This window comes from Oncorhynchus mykiss, chromosome 5 (assembly GCF_057628025.1).
Source record: "Oncorhynchus mykiss isolate SJ-2025 chromosome 5, ASM5762802v1, whole genome shotgun sequence".
NCBI classification, from domain to species: domain Eukaryota; kingdom Metazoa; phylum Chordata; class Actinopteri; order Salmoniformes; family Salmonidae; genus Oncorhynchus; species Oncorhynchus mykiss.
The window spans coordinates 86,494,699-86,517,691 of record NC_143026.1 but is presented as its reverse complement, the minus strand read 5'-3'; the positions used below and the strand labels follow the sequence as shown (position 1 = coordinate 86,517,691).

The following is a 22,993-nucleotide window of genomic DNA, read 5'->3' as shown; positions in this document are numbered from 1 at the left end:
GGAAAGTGTGACTATGTTTTCCAGACTGAGTATAACAACAAGTGATGATAATATGTGGGTTTCTCTGTAAACTCCAAACCTCCAATTTGATGATTGCTTTATTGGGTGTTTTTTCTGCGTTGGTATCCATGCTTGTCCCTAGGAATGTCTTTATTGTAACTAATGGTTTTATGTAGGTTACTGACGCTCCTAAACGCTAGATGACATCATTAGTTTCAAAGACATGTTTGAGGGAAATACCTGAGATGATTCACAAGGCAAAGGAATAGAACAGTCTCAGTAAACCCTGGTCTTATAGGAAAATCACCTTAAGTCAAAGACCACAGAAAGGAGAATCTTTGCATTGTGTTGGATGATGCTAGATTAGTTGGTGTTAAAATCATGAATTGTATCATGTACATACACATACTTTTGATGGCTTCTGTTTGAAATTCTGGGAATGAAATCCTGACATCAACTGGTCAAGACAACAAAAGATTACAAAGTCACTTCCTTTATCAAATTATACGATTTTTATTTATCAATTCGACTTATCACAAAATTATGTGGACTGAGTGTTAAATGTGAAGTCATGAGAGTAGAATATATGATTATAAACGAATGAATGTGTGAGTGTAAAATAGGCCTTTTATTAAGACCTTGAACCGACCCCTTTCAATCACAGTAAAACAATATAATGGTAGAAGAGTAGCCAGTTTCATTCGTAAAAGTTTTAAATATGCCCACATCATGACATGATCCCAATACTAAAGCACCAGACCAGACAGACAAAAGACAGTGAAGAAAAGCTAATGCTGGTACTTGACTGCCATCCTGTGGTTTAACTAAGCAAGTACATCTAAAAAATCAAAAATCAAAGCATGCAAGATGTTAATGTGTTTGTCCTGAAAGAATATAACATTTAAAAAATGGCATGAATATGATGACAACAAGTTACAAACATTATGACTATAATGAAAAGAGAGAAGTAGAGTGGGGCGGTTCAGTTCATATCGTCTTTACCTGTAGCCTGACACTCAAAAATAAAGGCACATAAATACAAAGTATTGATCATTATGACATTTAGTATGTAAAGGAAAATAAACACAAATAAGTATGCTACTTCCCATCAAACAAGCCACTGCCCATACAGCCTCCCAGCAACTATGGTTGCTTGTCACTGTTGCTTGTAGGGAACACAGTGAACAGTTGGGACCAATTTCATCGTGAAACGTTTCCTCGATGTTTAATGCAGTCTTTGAACAACCTTTACATGTATAAATTGATGGTTCAGATTACGGGATGCCAAGGTCATATTTTTCTATATTCTGTTCCAGATCGCAAGGCATTATTGTGAAATATTGTATTATAGGCATGACATTTTGATTCTCAGTTACACCAATTTAGGATGGGGCGAAATGCTCGTGCCCGGAAAGTTTGGTATGGATAGTCCTCCTACAAGACGTAGGAAAGACTCGCTCTTCGTAATTAAAACAAAATCCAGGATCACTTGCTTTGCCATTTGCATTTTGAAACAGCACTATGAATTGTATCCCAATAGCCAGAAGGGAGAGACGGGAAGAATTGAACTACAGAAATTCACGCTTGGCAATATATTCATTTTGACAATAGATATTCTGCCAGTTAAAGCAACTGGGATGTTAGTCCATCTACTGAGGCTGGATTTTAATTGATTTGAGCGTTCCGTTAAAGCTTCTTGCAATGGTTTTATCTTAGGAGGAAATATATCTACTCACATATTTAAAATGGGCAATGATTGGGATTCAATAACTAAAGACTGAGTTCTCCGTCGGGGTCTTGAGAGGCAGTAGGGATGATTTGGTTAGATACATTTAATAATTTGGGATGAAGCTAAATTATTCTATATTCTTCAATGCATTTAGGAATGATTGCGGTACAATGTTAATCTATATACAGCTCTGGTTAAGATTATGAGACCATGGCAAAATTATCAGCTTCTCTGGTTTTAATACTTATAGGTAGGTATGTGTTTGGGTAAAACAAACATTTTGTTTCATTCTATAAACTACTGACAACGTTTCTCCCAAATTCCAAATAAAAATATTGTCATTTCGAGCATTTTTTTGCAGAAAATGACAACTGGTCAAAAAACAAAAAAGGGGCAATGTTGTCAGACCTGGAATAATGCAAAGAAAATAAGTTAAGGTTCATTTTTTAACAACACAATACTAATGTTTTAAAGAGTTCAGAAATCAATATTTGGTGGAATAACCCTGATTTTAATCACAGCTTTCATGTGCCTTGGCATGCTCTCCACCAGTCTTTCACATTGATGTTGGGTGACTTTATTCCACTCCTGGCGCAGAAATTCAAGCAGCTCTGCTTTGTTTGATGGCTTGTGACCATCCATCTTCCTCCTTTCTTTAAATAAATGCTCTAAATGACAATATTTTTATTTGGAATTTGGGAGAAACGTTGTCAGTAGTTTATAGAATAAAAACGAAAATTTTAATTTTACCCAAACACTAACCTATAAATAGTAAAAACAGAGAAACTGATAATTTTCCCATGGTCTCTTAATTGTTTCCACAGCAGTATAGTAAAATGGCATCCGTGTATAATGAGATTAAGTGATCAGTAGCTTTTAGAGAAGTTTGTGTTATTTCCTTCGATTGATGATTTTCCTGGGCCAGGGGTTCCATAAAGAACTCAGACAGCATTGTCTGCTGCTTCAAGTGATTTTGAACAGAGCAGAGCAGATATTACCTGTTATAACTATGGCTGAGAGATTGGCATATAGTATTCAAATCATGTTAATGAAATTAGAGCCAATTCCCATATGTTCCAAGGTCGACCAGAGGCATTAACAGTCAAGTCTATCAAAGCTTTTTCTGCATCAAGAGATAAAACAGCCCAAGGAGCTGTTGTTTCTGTTGAAGCATTGTTGACATGTAACAGGCGTTGGCGATTGTCCGTGGATTAAAGTTTTTTAACAAACCCGCTTTAACAAACCAATTTGGGAAAGAAAGTCTCGAGACGGGATGACAACATTTTGGAAAACAGTTAAATATCGATGTTTATCAAAGATGGGGGCGAGAGTCAGGACACTGAGTGGTATCCTTACTTTACAATTATAAGCCGACATTTGTGCTTCATTCACCTTTCCCAAATGTTAGTTATTTCGAGCAAAAGTGAACCTAATTGATTTCAATATTTGAAATAGACCTCAGGGGGAGTAGAAGGAGAAGAAGGAGAATCTTTGATTAATTTGGGTTCTGATAGTAATTCCTCTGTTTCAGATTCAGAAGTTGCTATATCAACTAATTGGTCATTACTGCGTAGTTTGTTAGCCAGTAAATGACTGGGGCGATTACCTGATGGAAGTAATGGTTGAGTCTTACTCGATGGATGGCACATTTTGCTCTGTCTTCTCAGTAAATACAATTCTGTCTTGCCTTTGGAAAGGGTAATAGCTTTCAAATTCAGAGAGAGAATAGCTCGCTTTGCCATTGTTTTTCAGAAAGGAATGTTAGATTAATTATACAATTATCTTTAGTGTTGATAAGCCCATGGATGTATTCGTGCTGTTAATCGTTACAGAAAGCTTGTAGAGACCTGTGTCTGTGAAGTTTGGAGTCTGTTGAGTCGCATCCTGGTTACAACTAGCACAGCAATAATGACTGCAGCAGTACCAATGACTGATACAACCACTGCTACTACATTTGATCCAGAGGACCGCTTTAGGTTTGGACTTGGATATTGTGATATCGTAGGCGTAGTTGTAGTTGGAACAAATGGTACAATTTTTGTGGCTTTAGCAACATTAGACATGTCAGACATTAGAGAATCCTTGTCACAAGAACGTACAGCAAAGAACATGACCGTCTCGGGTTCAGCATTGATGATGTAACTGGAAAGGAAGGAGTATTCCTCTGTAGAGCCTGCCTCTAGTGGTCGGATGTCGGAGGTGTTCATTAGATGTGCTCCACTGAAGCTTCCTCTCAGGGCTTCCAAGTCCATGCTGACTCTGATCTCATAGGAATCAGCTGAAAGAAATGAAGCAGGACAAAGTGGAAAGGGAAAATGTAGGTTATAACACATATTCATGAGATTCACACATGGTTATTCAATGCAAATGTCTGATCTCATCTAGAAAGTGTTATGGTAAATAATGATTTCAGGATCAGTATGTTCATGATGATGATAATTAGTAGGGATAGACATTTGAAATGATTTGACTAATATCATGACATTTTTTCAGATATCCGTATAGTTGAAATTTAAAAACATAAATAAATGTTTTTATAAAAAAATCCTATTCACTATCGACCAATCAGAATGGCACAAATGCACATAGTAAAAGTTAGCAGCAGACATGCTTTTCTGAGGTAGTTTGGCTAACATCAACAGTGAAAGAGAAGTTAGATTTTTTGCCATGAAGGAACTGATTATGTTACAAAAAGTGTTTTGCATTGATCTGTGTCAGGTATTGTGGAAACTCTGTAAGGTGAGCGCCTGGAATTACTATTTAATGTATGGAAAATAGCATACCGATATCAGGGCTGCCTTTCCTGTAATGCCAAATTAAAATGCTAAATCTCGTGAGAAGATAAGGCTTAGAAGGTTGCAACATTGCATGATGGTAAAGGGCCACACCCTGTCATGCAATTCCATGCATATTCGCCATATGGTGGCGCTACAACAATTGATTTCAAATGCAAAAATGTAAAGGTCACACCTCTTATCCCGTGTGATCTGGAGTCATAAATAAGAGCAAATATACCCCATAAGGTCCGCCATGATGGATCACCAATAAATATTCAGGTGGGTGTGACTTAGCACATGAATGCATATAAATCAGACATGGTTATTCATATTGTCACATGTTCCAAACACTGTCAAGCCTTAACATGAAGCAAGCCCATTCAGTTTGAACACATGGTGTCACAACAACAGGCGCATATTTATATCTCTTGATCTGTTTGACTTAGAGTGATGACATTTGGCACACATTCTCGAGGATATGAGTCAAGCTAACCCGTTATTTATGGTTCAGAAAAACTATTAACCCCAAATATTAGATGTCGGCGCCCCCGCTGCAATCTAATTAGCATAATAAAAACATCCCCATAAAAATATGTCCGTTTAAGCTAGATATATATTTTTTGCATTAGACGTGTCTCAAGCCACCACTGTGTCGATGTCGTACTTCTGCATCTGCGGTAAAAGGTGATAGAGTTAGAGCTATGTTTGTCAGGCCATGAGAAAATTGGTCTTCTCACAAAATTGCCGGTAGTGTCCGAACGGTTTGGCCTACTCTCACAAACACGATGGAGATCTCTGTTTTGCTCTATGACCTCCACAAGCGTCTTGTGACACGTCTGAAGTAGGTACAGCTGACTTTTGTCTGTAGCGTCCAAACAGTTTGGGCTACACACTGAAGGCTACACACTCTCATGAACACGTACATGTCGGTTGTTTTGCTCTAGGATGCCCACAGGCCTCACGGGACTCGTCTAAAGGTCCCCTGGTATCAGTTGAAAAAAAATGAATGGAAGTACAGTATATATGGAGACTGTTCAGTGCCAAAAATAAGGGATTAAATACATGTACACAAAAAAATATACACTACCGTTCAAAAGTTTGGGGTCGCATAGAAATATCCTTGTTTTTGAAAGAAAAGCACATTTTTGTGTCCATTTAAAATAACATCAAATTGATCAGAAATACAGTGTAGACATTGTTAATGTTGTAAATTACTATTGTAGCTGGAAACTATACTGTGGCTTGCAAAAGTATTCATCCCCCTTGGCGATTTTACGATTCTGTTGCGTTACAACATGTCATTTTTAACATTTGGATTGCATGTATTGGACATACACAAAATAGTCCAAATTGGTGAAGTGAAATTCAAAACAAATTCAAACGGATAAGTGGTGCGTGCATATGTATTCAACCCCTTTGCTATGAAGCCCCTAAATAAGATCTGGTACAACAATTACCTCCAGTAGTCACATAATTAGTCAAATAAAGTCCACATGTGTGCAATCTAAGTGTCACATGATCTGTCACATGATCTCAGTATATATACACCTGTTCGGAAAGGCCCCAGAGTCTTTAACACCACTAAGCAAGGGGCACCACCAAGCAAGCAGCACCATGAAGACCAAGGAGCGCTCCAAACAGGTCAGGCAGAAAGTTGTGGAGAAATACAGATCAGGGTTGGGTAATAAAAAATATTAAATCCATTATTTATAAATAGAAAGATTATGGCACCACAACAAACCTACCAAGAGAGGGCCGCCCACAAAAACGGATCAGGCAAGGAGAGCATTAATTAGAGAGGCAACAAAGAGACCAAAGATAACCCTGAGATCGAAGTATCTGTCCATAGGATTACTTTAAGTCGTACACTCCACAGAGCTGGGCTTTACGGAAGAGTGGCCAGAAAAAAAGCCATTACTTAAAGAAAAAAATAAGCAAACACCAAAAGGCATTTTGGAGACACCAAACATATGGAAGAAGGTACTCTGGTCAGATGAGACTAAAATGAAGCATTATGGCCATCAAGGAAAACGCTATGTCTGGCGCAAACCCAACACCTCTCATCACCCCGAGAATACCATCCCCACAGTGACGCATGGTGGTGGCAGCAACATTTTGTGGGGATGTTTTTCATCGACATTGACTGGGAAACTGGTCAGAATTGAAGGAATGATGGATGGGGCTAGATACAGGGAAATTCTTGAGGGAAACCTGTTTCAGTCTTCCAGAGATTTGAGACTGGGACGGAGGGTCACCTTCCAGCAGGACAATGACCCTAAGCATACTGCTAAAGCAACACTGGAGTGGTAGCAGCAGGACTAGCAGCAGGGAGAGCAATTCAAATAAATAATCATACATATTATGGATATTAAACATTGAGGTACATACAAGTGTCTTATATCGGTTTCATAAAATCACAAATAGCGATTTAAATATTCACTTACTTTTTGAAATTCTTCCTCTGATTTGTCATCCAAAGGGTCCCAGCTATAACATGTAGTGTTGTTTTGTTAGATAAAATCCTTCTTTATATCCATCGATTTTGAGTAAATCTACCTCTGAACTTTGTTTCAACAAGTCAAAATATGTTTCTATTTACTCCTCAGATACCCTAAAATGTAATCAAACTATAATATTTCTTATGGAAAAAAGTATGTTCAATAGGAAATTTTTGGCAGGTGCATCTTGCCTTCATGGCGCACCCAAACAAGAATTTCCAAGACTGTGCCCCTGTACTAAAACTGATATTTCTTATTCATTTTGGAAGTTACAAGTCTGAAACCTTGAACATAGACTGCTGACACCCTGTGGAAGCCATAGAAATTGCAACCCGGGAGCTAGAAATCAAAAAAACCATTTCAGGTTGTTTTTTTCTTTGGATTTTCTCCTACTGTATCTATTGTGTTATATTTATTCTGTGTTATATTTATTATTCTCCTACATTATTTAAACAATTTTACTAACTTCAATGGGTTTTCTTTCCAATGGTACCAATTATATATGCATATCCTGGAGACTGAGGTACAAAGGGGATTGGGTCTCTATCGGAACGTAAATACAGAATCCTATGCATTCTAATAACTGCCCATTCGGAAAAGGAAAATGCAAGATATATATTTACACTGAGCTGCGCTTCGATAAATGGGTCGAAGATGGAAGACTGGTTTGCCCAGCAGAGATCGCCCTTGTTCTTTGTAGAATCTGTCTGGTCGTAGTGTTGTATGGCAGATATGTTGTACCCTGTCTTCTCAGGAGATTGTCTGTCCTTTCCTAAGCCACGTTTGTTTACAGCTGCAGATAATAACTTGACTTCTAGAATGTTCTTTAGTGAATAAGAGTTCAAAGTTCATAGCATTTTGCCACACTCAGCTCGCGCTGTATTCTGGCTGGTCTAGTAGAAATTCATCCTTCCAGTGTGGTGATCGTCACCTCCACGTGATCTGGTCTCATTTAAATCTTGTAATGTAGAGTGGATATTCAACCAATCGCAACCACAGCTCACGCTGGGGTTTGCTTAGTCTGACATTAATTGGGTCACGGGAGCTTTTACACTGGAGAAGAGAAGGGTGTGTTTCATCCCTCTCCAACCAATGTTTGTTCACTTTGGCGTGGCCACTGAGAGAGCATAGTTTACTTATGAAAACAATTCTCTCATTTCCATGTAGTGAATCTGTTTTTTTATACTTCAAGGGGTCTGAAATGCAAGCTCATTGGCTCATAGCAGCCATATTGTTTGAGCTCGAGTCCTGGGAAATATTGCGTTTGAATGTAATATACCAAATTTGGTGCCAATCGGTCCAGCGGTTCTGGAGAAGACATTTAAAGTAGTCAACATTATTGAAAATGGTCTAAAATACATCAAAGCATATTGCATGATATGTTTGATATTGAGTTCTGATATTTGGCAAGCATGGTATTTATTTATTTTATTTAACCTTTATTTAACTAGGAAAAATCAGTTAAGAAAACATTCTTATTTACAATGACACACTACCAAAAGGCAACAGGCCTCCTTCGAGGACAGGGGCTGGGATAAAATATATTATATATATATATGGATATATATATCCATATACAGTGGGGAGAACAAGTATTTGATACACTGCCGATTAATTACTTAAAAATCATACAATGTGATTTTCTGGATTTTAGTTTTTTCTGTCTCTCACAGTTGAAGTGTACCTATGAAAAAAAATACAGACCTCTACATGCTTTGTAAGTAGGAAAACCTGCAAAATTGGCAGTGTATCAAATACTCGTTCTCCCCACTGTGTATATGGATATATATATAGGACAAAAAACACACCACGACAAGAGAGACAACACTACATAAAGAGAGACCTAAGACAACAACATATCAAGGCAGCAACAGAGCAACAACATGGCAGCAACACAACATGGTAGCAGCACAAAACATGGTACAAACATTATTGAGCACAGGCGACAGTGCAAAGGGGAAGAAGGCAGAGACAACAATACATCACGCAAAGCATCCACAACTGTCAGTAAGAGCGTCCATGATTGAGTCTTTGAATGACGAGATTGAGATAACACTGTCCAGTTTGAGTGTTTGTTGCAGCTCGTTCCAGTCGCTAGCTGCAGTGAACTGAAAAGTCCAGCAACACAGGGATGTGTGTGCTTTGGGGACCTTTAACAGAATATGACTGGCAGAACGGGTGTTGTATGTGGAGGATGAGGGCTGCGGTAGATATCTCAGATAGGGGGGAGTGAGGCATAAGAGGGTTTAATAAATAAGCATCAACCAGTGGGTCTTGCGATGGTTATAAAGAGATGACTAGTTTACGGAGGAGTATAGAGTGTAGTGATATGTCCTATATGGAGCATTGGTGGCAAATCTGATGGCCGAATGGTAAAGACTGTTGGAGGACAAAGTGCTATGAGTAATGAGTACAGAAGTAGCTAATCCTAGGGCAATGTGTCCAATTTGTCCTGATGTGGGCGTTATGGGGCCAGAGCTTTATCCCCGGCATGTGTTATGGTATATCCTTGTAGGTAAAAATGTCACAAGGATAATTTAATTTAATTTAGACAAACTTTTTCATTGTTAAGACAGGCTTACACATAATTTTTTTTTAAAGAACTCTCACTCAAGTAATCGAATACTAACGTCCGTCCGGATATTCGATTAAACCTGCCCAGCCCTAGACGTTATGCAAATAGACTTAAAAATAGATTAGGTACTGTACCCGTGCCTTGATCCATGTCTTCCCCAGGTGCAGTCCATGTGAGCATCACTTTGTCCTCCTCTATCTCTGCATTCAGGTCTGTGATTTTGTTAGGGGGGAAATTTGGAGGGGGGACACCAGGTGGGAGACTGACTGAGAAGCTCTCTCCTATGGCTGTCCTGGTGAAGCTGCCCACATCAGCCTGCAGGTCATCCTCACTGACTGGGGGCTTTGGGGGGTTCATCACTACTTTTCCTGGAGGAGAGGGAATCAGGCAATAAGTTACACGCATTCATGTTACATCGGCACTCACAGACTTGAAATATGAAAACATTAGAAATCACGTTGCAACAGACTCAAAATGTGAAAACATTCAACTTGTCACCGATAAACAACAGCAACAGATTTACCTTTGATGACATAACCAGGTACATATGGGGCAACACTGTGTCTCTTCAATCTAACTTGTCCATTATTTTTGCCTTTGTCTTTTCTCTGCACTTTCACTTTCAAGTTGTATCTTCCATTTTTAGAAGTGGTAAAATATCTGGAATAGATCCCATCATTTCTAAAAGCATCAGCACCTGGAAAGAATAAAGATGTGTATAATCAGACTATCTAAAAAATTATCTCAGACAGTGATGGAATGGATAACAATCCAAAAAGTCATGTTATGCATGTATTTTACCATTCTGCTACTTCTCCATTATGTCTCTAACTTACCTGCTCCATTATGTCTCAAACTGACCTGCGCCATTATTGCTCTGACTGACCTGCTCCATTATGTCTCAAACTGACCTGCGCCATTATTGCTCTGACTGACCTGCGCCATTATTGCTCTGACTGACCTGCGCCATTATTGCTCTGACTGACTTGCGCCATTATTTATCTGACTGACCTGCGCCATTATTGCTCTGACTGACCTGCGCCATTATTGCTGTGACTGACTGACCTGCGCCATTATTGCTCTAACTGACCTGCTCCATTATTGCTCTAACTGACCTGCTCCATTATTGCTCGAACTGACCTGCGCCATTATTGCTCTGACTGACCTGCGCCATTATTGCTCTGACTGACCTGCGCCACTATTGCTCTAACTGACCTGCGCCATTATTTCTCTGACTGACCTGCGCCATTATTGCTCTGACTGACCTGCGCCATTATTGCTGTGACTGACCTGCACCATTATTGCTCTAACTGACCTGCACCATTATTGTTCTAGCTGACCTGCTCCATTATTGCTCGAACTGACCTGCTCCATTATTGCTCTAACTGACCTGCTCCATTATTGCTTTAACTGACCTGCTCCATTATTGCTTTAACTGACCTCCTACATTGTTGCTCTAACTGACCTGCTTCATTATTACTCTAGCTGTCCTGCGCCATTATGGCTCTAGCTGACCTGCTCCATCATGGCTCTAACTGACCTGCTCCATTATTACTCTAGCTGACCTGCTCCATTATGTCTCTAGCTGACCTGCTCCATCATGGATCTACCTGACCTGCTCCATTATGGCTCTAGCTGACCTGCTCCATCATGGATCTACCTGACCTGCTCCATTATTACTCTAACTGATCTGCGCCATTATGGTTCTAACTGACCTGCTCCATTATCCAGCAGTTGTAGCTGATATTGGTCCCCAGAATCAGACTTCAGTGTGGCCATCACATCTGCCAGAATCACTGGAACACCTTTCTGGTTGACCTCTGCATACACCAACATGGGTTTGCTGCCATCAATGGACTGTTGGCTCATGTGAGCCTTGACCGTGACTGGAGGTATGGCATCACTGACAGCACAACTTGTTATTGTTATTGTTACATACTGATCTGACAGTGTATTTTTTATGGTATATGTCCAATCTCCAGTCTAGAAAAAAACAATAAGGAAATTGTTAAGATGAGTCAGAAAGGGTTGGGTAGTTCATTAGTTCTTAATCACATTCACAAGAGTAATGCATAGGGTTAAAACAACACTCATATTTTTACAAGGCTCTGCATATGGCGCTTTATCATTATTGATAGTATGATACAATTAAAGTAACAAAAACACTTTACATATTCACCAACAGGACATGGAAAACAATACCTCAGCTGTTCCTTGAATAACTAAGGAGTGCGTTTTGGAAATAGAAGAATGTTGAAAATCAATAAAATCGTAGATTTGTCCAGATGGGCTTTTTATTTCAATATCCTCCGGGGACTGACTTTCATGTAACACCAAAAAGGTGGTTTTATTCCCAACTGTGTGATCAACAGATAGAGTCCCATTGAGAATTCCATTTCCTTTAATTCCAGAACTATCAAGCTGTTAAGGAAAACGAACAGAGGGAAAATAAAAACATCTCATAAAAAAAAATATTGTTAGAATGTTTGGTATTACTTCAAATCTATAAGCTAATAATAACGTTTTTAATTATTTGTAAGCATTTATAATCTATAAGTTTTTATAAGCATTACAATTGTTTAGAATTTGTAACAAATACAATCATTTATAAAGCATTCATAAGCATTTATAATGACTTCTATCTCACCAAGATTGTCTGATGTGTCAAATCGCCGTTGGTTGTGGTAAGTGAAGCAAAGACATTCACAAGTTCAGTTTGATCCAGATTATCAGATGCATAGAAATATTTCCCACCTGAAACATAAATAAGAACAAGCAGAATGAAGGTAATTGACAAAGACTTAAAAAGAGTATGCAGGAAAAATGTGACTGTCTCATCTGCCTTAAAGGGGAGATTTACTGCTGATACAGTCCCAAAATAAGCTTTTTGCTTCATCTTGATGATGTTGCCTGTGACACTTTGCTTCTTGAAAGTCCAATATCTTGAAAACTTGACCGCTGACATGCAAAATATTTAAGTACTGTACAGTATTAACAGTGGACTAATGAAAAATCCTAAATATAATTTCTTGAGTGGGTCGTCCCTTAAAAAGCTAAGACAATGTAACATCCGTGAGTTAAATATTCTTAAAATGATGGTCCTTTGATTAAACCTTACCTGATATTTCTGACAACATTTTCAACTCTTTGTTTGCACTTGGTCCAAGAGCAATTGTATTTACAATGGCACCACTTTCTTTAACCTCAGATGCACAATCTAATTCTGATTCCCCATCAGTTAAAAGGATGATTTCATCTCCCATTGTATTGCCATTGTCTTTGCGTAACTCCTGAAAATCAACATAGATTTTTTTTTGAAAACGTAAAAATATGTAAACAAACATAACAACCTGACCCATGTAGGCTACACTTGCATTACATCTTCAAGGGGCAGTGCAGTTAAAAAGGTGATTTCCTGTATTTTTTAAATATTATTTCCAAACTATGAGGTCAGAATAAAATTATAATAATGCCCTTTTTGTTGTAAATGCTGTTTGAATTTTTTTTTGCTGAAATTTCAGCCAGTTAAGGCGAGATGGAACTTTTGCCCCCCGTCAGGACGTCACATTGTGATCTGATTATAATAGACCAATGAATGTTCAACTGGGTAAGGTGGGGTCTGGACCACCCTATCAGCCAATCAGTGCTGTGTATGTAAATATGTTCACATTTGTTTTCTAGCACTCACTTGATCAGAGGCCAAAGAAAAGTAAATAATTACAGATGTATTTTGGAGTTATTTTCATTAAATTAAAACACAGTGATGATTTAAAAATACAATTACAAAGACTGCATGGGGGTTTAAAAAAATATGTGGTAGTATATTTACCTCAAAACCTTTTTTAAGTCCTTTACAAATGTCAGTGCCTCCATTAGCTTCACTTGGTAAATATCTCACAAGTTGCGTTCTTGATTCTTCACCATGGATTACAGTTAAAGGTTTCAAAGTTGTGGCATCATTTGTGAATGTTACAATCCCAACATATGAATGATCTTCTACTATAGTTGTCAGGAACAGAGATGCTGCTTGTTGCTGTTGCAATATTCTTGAGCCCTATAAAAGTAAACATTAGAACAGTCGATGTTAGACAAACTTTAATGTATTGATAACACTGACATATGCTGAAGGGCTGGGTACATACCCGTAATAACAGTAACTACTAGAAAGAATATTTGTAATATTGAAATGAAAACTAGACACGGTAACAATTTATAATAACTCCACATAATAAATAATATTTTATAATGGATAATTACATATATTATTCATCATCATAGCACACATATTTCCGAGTAAGTTCTGCATCAAACAAATGGTCTCAAGTTGTTTTATTAAACCAAAGTCCAGCCATAGTGATGTCACTGACTAAGTCATTACCTTCTACTCCGGAGACCAAGGCCATGCATCCATAGCTATAGAAACATAGAGTTTCAGTGTTATCTAAAAGCTAGGTAATAAATGTCCACTTCTCAAAGTTGATTTATTGTGGAATGTCTTATCTCCCCCACTCCCCTGCAGAGTTCTGTTTGTCACACATTTCTAAGAGGGGTCTTCTTTATAAGAGAGAGAGAGAGAGAAAACAACTGTGGAACAATTCTAAAACTATGTAATGAATATATATATATATATATATATATATATATATGTTGTTAATCTGTAGTCTAGAACCCTTTAAATGTAAGGAGGAAGGGGTCTTATAACCCCTCCCCTTCTATTAATAAAACATAAGCATAATCAATTCTTCTAATTCATCAAACATTTTGGTACAGCCCTTATCATGACCCCTAGGTGAACCCGACAAATGTCTACCAATGACATGTCCATTTTTTTGTGATAAATTACGCTGGTCACTCAAATCATTTAAAATATTTATAAAGTATAAATAGCCCACATTTTAGATGAGGCCACGTAAAAAGACTAACTTAACGATTAGTAAATGGTTTATAAGGACCTATATTAAATACCTCAAGAACTGAGTAATGATTCATAAATGATGAATTAACAATTTACTAATCCATTATAAATGCTTTAAGTTGTGCTACCCTAGACAATTATACTGATATAGCAGTAACTTACACGCATGCTTCCTGAAACATCAAGGACCAGACAGACAACTCTCTGTCCCCTCTGCATCACAGTGAACCTAGGTGCTGGATGTGGTCCTTTCAGAGGCTGGACATTGGCTTTGGCATCCACTGAGCTTGTGAAAATAACGTCCATCACATCTCTGTTGTCACACATCCTGTTCTGTGCATTAGGGGCCTCACTGTTGTGTGTTTTTTTGGAGCAGAATCTTGTAACCTTGAGTGTGCACATAAACAAAGTTAGTCAAAACTGAGAATGATGCAGCTGAGAAAGACAGCATACACTCTTAGAAAACGGGTTCCAAAAAGGTTCTTCGGCTGTCCCCATAGGAGAACCCTTTTTGGTTCCAGGTATAACTATTTTGGGTTCCATGTAGAATCCTCTGGAGAATTCCTTCCCCAGAGGATTCTACATGGATTCCATGTAGTACAGTCGAAATAACGCTTTTATGTTCTTATATAGCACCTTTGTTTCTAAGACTGTCTTTACAATCATAACTTACCTTATGTAAACTTGGATAGGACATTAAAGATGCAGTATTCTCCAATTGTTCGCTGTCTGCTAAGAACACACAGTCTTTTGTATATATCTTGTTGTTCGGGTCAATGTGTGTGCAATTTGTGTGGTTAATTCTGTTGACAATTTTACCATCAAGCTCTAGGGAACATCTGTGAAATTAGAAAATAGTAAGAGAATGTTGAGAATACACAAAGAATGTGAAACTGGTTCTTACAAAAGTAAAAATAAAACTGTACAGTTTCTTCAAATGTCGTACATGATCTGATATTAGTTATACTGTTACTGTGTAGGACTGGACAGGGGGAAAGAGTTTAAGAGACAAGGTTACCTAGTTGCCTGAATATCACTGTGTGCACCCTTGTAGAATGGCTGACCGTCATCAAATTCATCATAAACTCCCCATCTCAGGTGAGCCCATTCATGCACAAGGACTTTACCTAAGAGACAAGTCATTCATTTTCTTAACAATTTCATAAGCTTGTGAGCCTACTGTAAACTCAGTCTTGTTTATTTATTCATGATTTATTTATGATTTTAAAGAATCATAATTGTTATGTGTTTAAATTACTTAGACTTCTGTTTACGCTGGAACCTCTTACCTCTGGGTCCATACAGTTTAATGAGTTCATCATCTAAGATGAATTTAGTGGTCAAATGAATGTACCGGCTCTCAGATCCACATTGACCATACTGCAGGGTGTAAGGTTGATTGATCTCCATATGCACGATTTTCCTCATTAATGATTATTTTGGCCCAAAATAGAGAACAAAGCCTTTTAGCATTTAAATGCTATGCTGTCTGAATAATATTGCCAGTAAGCTTCATCTGTTGCAGTTGGTTATAACAATAACATTCATACTTTTTCATAGGTTTCAGTCTTTGTTCTTCCATAGTCTCCTTGAGACCAGTTTGGTGGCACTAGTATTGTTATCTCTTCAAAGTAGAATTTGTCTTCAGTGGCTGTAAAGAGTACGGATGACGCATTGCTCATCATTTCCTGAAAGACAAATTATTTACGTATATTGAACAATATTTGACAACAAATGTGTTTCTTCTTGGTTTATCTATAGCCGAATCACTTATCCAAACATACTGAAGCACTTGCGAGTAAAAGGTGAATGCTGTATACCAGGAATCATCAACTAGATTCAGCCGTGGGACAATTGTTTCTTGAGCGGATGATTGGGGGGGCCACAACATAATTACAAAAAAATTGTAGACTGCAAATTGACCGCAAGAAGCGTAAACATATATAATGTTTGGCTAAAACATAATCATTTCAAAACTTGCTGACATTTGTATACAGTCATGTTTCTCTCTATTATGTGTGGGAATACTTGGGAACAGATTTCTTCAATTAAAATCACTTGGAGCTGATTTCATTTTCATTTTTTTTCTTCTCAGTCTTATGTGAAACAATGATTTATTTATTTTATAATTACTTGATTGTATTTTTTGATCAGAAAACTTTGTGAGGCCAAATAAAACCACCAGTTGGGGATCCCTGCTGTATATGTATACCTAAAATAAGTAACATGGAAGCAAATTGTCTCTAACTGTTGGGTTAAAATCTTTACCTTGATTCTCTCGATGAGCAGTGGGTTCTCAGGTACCACTGGGTTAATAGCAATCAGAACGTCTGTGTATCCATTTCCTTCCAGCTTTATCCCAAAGGTAGATCCTGGTAAGAAGACCAGCAGCAACACAGCCACTGCTTCAGAAGCCATGGTGATAGATCTGCTGATATAACCGGGAAGCGTTCATAAGTGAAAGGGTTTGACCCTACTGAGACGCAACACTTGGAGCGTAGCACAATGGCAGTTTTTCTTCACAAAAGGGCGGATCCTTGGAAGAGACAATGAAACTGTATTTTACCACCAACTCGCTTGGTTCCTTGATCTCATCTGTATAGGTTATGCAACAAAGTAGGCTATTTTGCATTGATAACAAATCTCAGTGACTATTAAAGCAATAAACCAAACCAAAGTGATTCCAGGCTATTTTCGTAAAAACAGCTGCGAGTCATGTGCTATTTCTCCATGATGACATTCTATTTTTGCCAATATGTACGCTTCATGAGGGTCGAGCTCTTCCCTAGTCCGGCAGAATCATGTTACTATGAGCTCCGGCTAATGGTACATGGGCCAGTCCACTTCAGCTTATCCAGCTCGAATAACTTTTGCAGGAGCAGGGCCATTTGAGGTTTTTATTAGGCAGGTGATGAAATACCGATAAAAAAAATAGAAGAAAGGAATGTGATAGACTGTATTTCACCTCCAAGTCATCGAATTTGCTAGGTAAACATTTGTGACAGTCTGCAGTCCTATAGCTTCAGAGATGGCCCCTAATTTTGAGAATCTCTGAAGATATAAATGCTTTTGCTTTACTGCAGGTTATGGCAGTTTTTTTCCTAGTTGCAGTCCACCCAACTGAAAAGTGCACATTCACTTCCATAACTTTTGTTCTAGGCTTCAGGCATGTAAGCTAAACTGCACATAAATACACATTCTTAGAACAAAAGGTTTCAGAAGGATTCTTCAGCTGTCCCCAAAGGATAACCCTTTTTGGTTCCAGGTAGAACTCTCTTGGGTTCCATGTAGAACCCTATGGGGAAAGGGTTCTACATGGAACCCAATAGGTTCCAGATAGCACCTTTTGTTCTAAGAGTGTGTAAACGATGTGACATGGCTAGCTAGTTAGCGGTGGTGCGCGCTAATAACGTTTCAATCGGTGACGTCACTCACTCTGAGACCTTGAAGTAGTGGTTCCCCTAGCTCTGCAAGGGCCGCAGCTTTTGTGCAGCGATAAGTAACGATCCTTTGTGGGTGACTGTTGTCTGTGTGCAGAGGGTCCCTGGTTCGAGCCCAGGTAGGGGCGAGGGGACGGACTAAAGTTATACTGTTACATTGATGCTGTTGACCCGGATCACTGGTTGCTGTGGAAAAGGAGGAGGTCAAAAGGGGGGTGAGTGTAACCGATGTAACATGGCTAGCTAGTTAGTGGTGGTGCGCGCTAACAGCGTTTCAATCAGTGACTTCACTTACTCTGAGACCTTGAAGTAGTGGTTCCCCTTGCTCTGCAAGGGCCGCGGCTTTTGTGGAGCGATGGGTAACGATGCTTCATGGGTGACTGTTGTTGATGTGTGCAGAGGGTCCCGGGTAGGGGCGAGGGGACGGATTAAAGTTATACTGTTACAAGTGCAAGATACTCTTACAAAATGACATTGCCGTCAAAATACAGTAAAACTGCAGTACAGTGAAATAATGGTTGTTTAATAAATTATTTTTGGTAGCTTGCTGTGTGTGCTGGCTTGTATTGGTAATATTTTGTCAGTATTAGCTAATTGTTTTATTGTCCTGCACATTTCTTCTGTTCCACTGAATCCTGTTTTGATGTTGTACTATGACTACACTAAATATGTCTTCAGAATTTAACAAATAACATGTAGGCCTATGTGTTTTATTTCAGTACCCTACTAAAATCCACCAGGATCTACTAAACCTTATTTTTATAGCGTTTATTTCCATCAATAATTAGTCAAATTATTGCACCTGAATTTGACCCTGAAAATAGGACTATTAAATGTTTAGTTAAAGTGTTTAAGCAATTAACATAAAGTGTGCAGTAATTGTATTTGGATTTCAGTAGCTAAATAAGGCGGTATGTATATCTGTTCATGCCAAAACTTATATTGTAATATGTGCGTCTCACACAGCAACAGATCTCTGCATGCAGGCATCCTGCTCTAGGGCATTGGTCAACATTCCATTCATCAGTTGAGACAGAGCACCAAGTACGCTACACAGCAACACAGCTGGAAAACAATGGCAGTTTCTCATCGAAACAAATTAATGCTAAGAAATAATGCTCTGTTCTCTTGAATTCTTGTTTTACTTTTGAAAGTAAAGCGGCGGTTTGTTCAGGAGAAGAAAATCAAGGAAAGATTTGCTAGCTAGCTAATGCGATGGCAAATTTTAGCTAGCTAGCTAACGTTAGGGCTCTGGATAATCCTCCATAGACATGGTAAGTTTTAATGTTTTCCTGCTGTAGGCATTGGTTGTAGCTAGTTAGCAAACATTATGACATTCTGATATCTGTTTAGTTAATGACAGTCATTGGAGACTTTAGCATGTAAATCTTGGTGGGGCAAACTCAATTTTTTTTTTAGATGCATGCCAGTAAACCCACTATACAACACAACACTAAACAATATATTAATTGCGCTATAACGGTGACAAACACTGCCTACAAACTGTTGGGGCCTACATTAAGCTGTCCCGAAAGTGAGCTTTCTGTTCAGCACCATGGAGTGAATCCTTACCACCGCTACACCTGGCGGAGCCTGGCGGAGCAGCAAAACAGTTAATTCAGCCTCATTTACTGCCTTTTTAAAAAACATAGATGATACATCTGACTTGCTTAAATAAATATGGTTTCTACTCACTCCTTGTGGATTTGTGTAACTTTTGATAAGAACTGCATTCTCCTTCAATAATAACGAATGCCAACATGAGTTGTGACTTTTGAACCATACACAAACATTACTACATTTATGTTCAGTAAATTCATGTTTGTTCTTATATCATTAACAATTCATATCAAATCACATGTTATTGGTCGCATACACATATTTAGGAGATGTTATTGTGGGTGTAGAGTATTGCTTGTGTCCGTAGCTCCAACAGTGCAGTAATATCTAACAATTCACAACAGTACAAACAAATCTAAAAGTAAAAGAATGGAATTCAGAAACAGATAAATATTAGTGAGCAATGTAGGAGTGGCATTGACTAAAATACAGTAGTATAGAATACAGTAAATACATATGAGATGAGTAAAGCAGTATGTAAACATTATTAAAGTGACAAGTGACCAGTGATTCCATGTCTAAGGTGCAGGGTGAGTAACCGGTAATTTTTAACAGTCTGATGGCCTTGAGATAGAAGATGTTTTTCAGACTCTCGGGCCCAGTTTTGATGCACCTGTACTAACCTTGCCTTCTTGATGGTAGCAGGGTGAACAGGCCGTGGCTCGGGTGGTTGATGTCCTTTATGATCTTTTTGTCCTTCCTGTGACATCGAGTGCAGTAGGTGTCCTGGAGTGTAGGCAGTGTGCCTCCGATGATGCATTGGGCAGACCGCACCATCCCCTGGAGAGCCCTGCGGATGCGGGCAGTGCAGTTGCCAATACCAGGCGGTAATACAGCACAACAAGATGCTCTCAACTGTGCTGATGAAGTTTGTGAGGGTCTTAGGGGCCAAGCCAAATTTCTTCAGCCTCCTGAGCTTGAAGAGGCACTGTTGCACCTTCTTCACCACACTGTCTGTGTGGGTGGACCCTTTCAGTTTGTCAGTCATGTGTACGCAAAGGAACTGGAAGCTTTTCACTTTCTCCAATGCGGCCCCATCGATGTGGATAGGGGCGTGCTCCCTCTGCTGTTTCCTGAAGTCCACGATCAGTTCCTTCATTTTGTTGACATTGAGTGAGAGGTTATTTTCCTGGCACCACTCAGTCAGGGCCCTCCCCTCCTCCTTGTAAGCTGTCTCGTCATTGTTGGTAATCAGGCCTACTACTGTTGTGTTGTCTGCAAACTTGATTGAGTTGGAGACGTGCATGGTCATGCAGTCATGGGTGAACAAGGAGTACAGGACGGGGCTGAGCACACACCCTTGTGGGGCCCCAGTGTTGAGGATCAGAGAAGTGGAGGTGTTTTTTCCTACCTTCACCAACTTGAGGCAGCCTGTCAGGAAGTCCAGGACCCAGTTGCACAGGGCAGGGTTCAGACCCAGTGCCCCAAGCTTAATGATGAGCATGGAGGGCCCCATGGTGTTGAAGGCTGAGCTATAGTCAATAAACAGCATTCTTACATACAGTTGAAGTTGGAAGTTTACATACACTCAAGTTGGAGTCATTAAAACTTGTTCAGATTATTTCACTTATAATTCACTGTATCACAATTCCAGTGGGTCAGAAGTTTACACACACTAAGTTGACTGTGCCTTTAAACAGCTTGGAAAGTTCCAGAAAATTATGTCATAGCTTTAGAAGCTTCTGATCGGCAAAATGACATCATTTGAGTCAATTGGAGGTGTACCTGTGGATGTATTTCAAGGCCTACCTTCAAACTCAGTGCCTCTTAGCTTGACATCATGGGAAAATCTAAATAAATCAGTCAAGACCTCGGGGAAAAAAAGACCTCCAAAAGTCTGGTTTAGCCTTGGGAGCAATTTCTAAATGCCTGAAGGTACCACATTCATCTGTACAAACAATAGTACGCAAGTATAAACACCATGGGACCACGCAGCCGCCATACCGCTCAGGAAGGAGACACGTTCTGTCTCCTAGAGAGGAATGTACTTTGGTGCGAAAAGTGCAAGTCAATCCCAGAACAACAGCAAAGGACCTTGTGAAGATGCTGGAGGAAACAGTTTCAAAGTATCTATATCTACAGTAAAAACGAGTCCTATATTGACATAACCTGAAAGGCCAGACTATGGTGTGACTATTAAAAAGCCAGACAAAGGTTTGCAACTGCACATGGGGACAAAGATCATACTTTTTGGAGAAATGTCCTCTGGTCTGATGAAACAAAAATAGAACTGTTTGGCCGTAATGACTATAATTATTTTTGGAGGAAAAAGGGGGAGGTTTGCAAGCCGAAGAACACATCCCAACCGTGAACCACGGGGGTGGCAGCATCATGTTGTGGGGTTGCTTTGCTGCAGGAGGGACTTGTGGACTTCACAAAATAGATGGCATCATGAGGACAGAAAATTATGTGGATATATTGAAGCAACATCTCAAGACATCAGTCAGGTTAAAGCTTGGTCTCAAATGGGTCTTCCAAATGGACAATGACCCCAAGCATACTTCCAAAGTTGTGGCAAAATGGCTTAAGGACAACAAAGTCAAGGTATTGGTGTGGTCATCACCGTGCCCTGACCTCAATCCTATAGAACATTTCTGGGCAAAACTGAAAGAGCATGTGTGAGCAAGGAGGCCTACAAACCTGACTCACTTACACCAGCTCTGTCAGGAGGAATGGGCCAAAATTCACCCAACTTATTGTGGAAAGCCTATGGAAGGCTACCCGAAATGTTTTACCAAAATGAAACAATTTAAAGGCAATGTTACCATACACCAATTGAATGTGTGCAAACTTCTGGGAATGTGATGAAAGCAATAAAAGCTGAAATAAATCGTTCTCTCTACTATTATTCTGACATTTCAAAAATGTTAAATAAAGTGGTGATCCTAACTGACCTAAAACAAGGAATTTTTACTAGGATTAAATGTCAAGAATTGTGAAAAACTAAGTTTAAATGTATTTGGCTGAGGTGTATGTAAACTTCTGACTTCAATTGTATATATATATATATATATATATATATATATATATATATATATATATATATACAGAAGAACCTGAAAAGGTATATTTGACAATTTAACTTATTAAATTGACTGAGACAATGATTTCCAATTAATTGAGATTGGCTGGATTATCAATAGTGTAACCAGTAGTTCAAATGTAAGGGTACATTCACCACCAGGTTCACTTATCCCTAAGGCCGAAGCCACATTGGATTTCCGCGAAGGTGGGACTTCTGTCAGTACTGGGGTTTTGTTCTGAATGAGCTTTGCAAAAGCAAGTTTTACTGATAAATCAATGTCAATGATAAATCAAACTTGTATAGGCTATTTGGGAATTTAACTTTAATTAACCTGACAACATTGTTTATCTAACTTAATGTGGAAAAGTTGAAATAGTCTAATTTGTAGAAAACCAATCAATTTGGATTACTTAA

At 38.8% G+C, this 22,993-nt stretch overlaps 1 protein-coding gene and 1 long non-coding RNA gene across 2 annotated transcripts; both read right to left on the bottom strand.

Moving 5' to 3' along the window:
• Nucleotides 1–598: 598 nt before the first annotated feature.
• Nucleotides 599–15,932, bottom strand: LOC118964677 (calcium-activated chloride channel regulator 1). Its single transcript, XM_036978602.2, has 12 exons — nucleotides 15,784–15,932; nucleotides 15,513–15,621; nucleotides 15,168–15,333; nucleotides 14,657–14,881; nucleotides 13,409–13,633; nucleotides 12,698–12,869; nucleotides 12,227–12,333; nucleotides 11,782–12,000; nucleotides 11,295–11,562; nucleotides 10,103–10,276; nucleotides 9,714–9,947; nucleotides 599–4,007 (listed from the first exon to the last, which is right to left on the bottom strand). Exons 1-12 carry the CDS (start codon nucleotides 15,920–15,922, stop codon nucleotides 3,556–3,558), a joined length of 2,490 nt encoding a protein of 829 aa, XP_036834497.2. The 5' UTR covers nucleotides 15,923–15,932; the 3' UTR covers nucleotides 599–3,555.
• A 112-nt stretch (nucleotides 15,933–16,044) lies between these two features.
• Nucleotides 16,045–16,947, bottom strand: LOC149983610 (uncharacterized). The gene is made up of 2 exons (XR_016496354.1): nucleotides 16,763–16,947; nucleotides 16,045–16,182 (listed from the first exon to the last, which is right to left on the bottom strand). It is a non-coding gene; the product is annotated as an uncharacterized LOC149983610 (long non-coding RNA).
• Between the last annotated feature and the right edge of the window lie 6,046 nt (nucleotides 16,948–22,993).

What these genes read in the sequence shown, in the direction of transcription:
- LOC118964677 (XM_036978602.2), bottom strand. Translation starts at nt 15,922, where the DNA reads ATGAGGAAAATCGTGCATATGGAGATCAATCAACCTTACACCCTGCAG. An exon ending in GACTTAAAAAAGGTTTTGAG is followed by an intron (nt 12,870 to 13,408) that starts GTAAATATACTA and finishes GTTGATTTTCAG; the next exon opens with GAGTTACGCAAAGACAATGG. An exon ending in ACTGCTGGATAATGGAGCAG is followed by an intron (nt 10,277 to 11,294) that starts GTCAGTTAGAAC and finishes TATTCTTTCCAG; the next exon opens with GTGCTGATGCTTTTAGAAAT.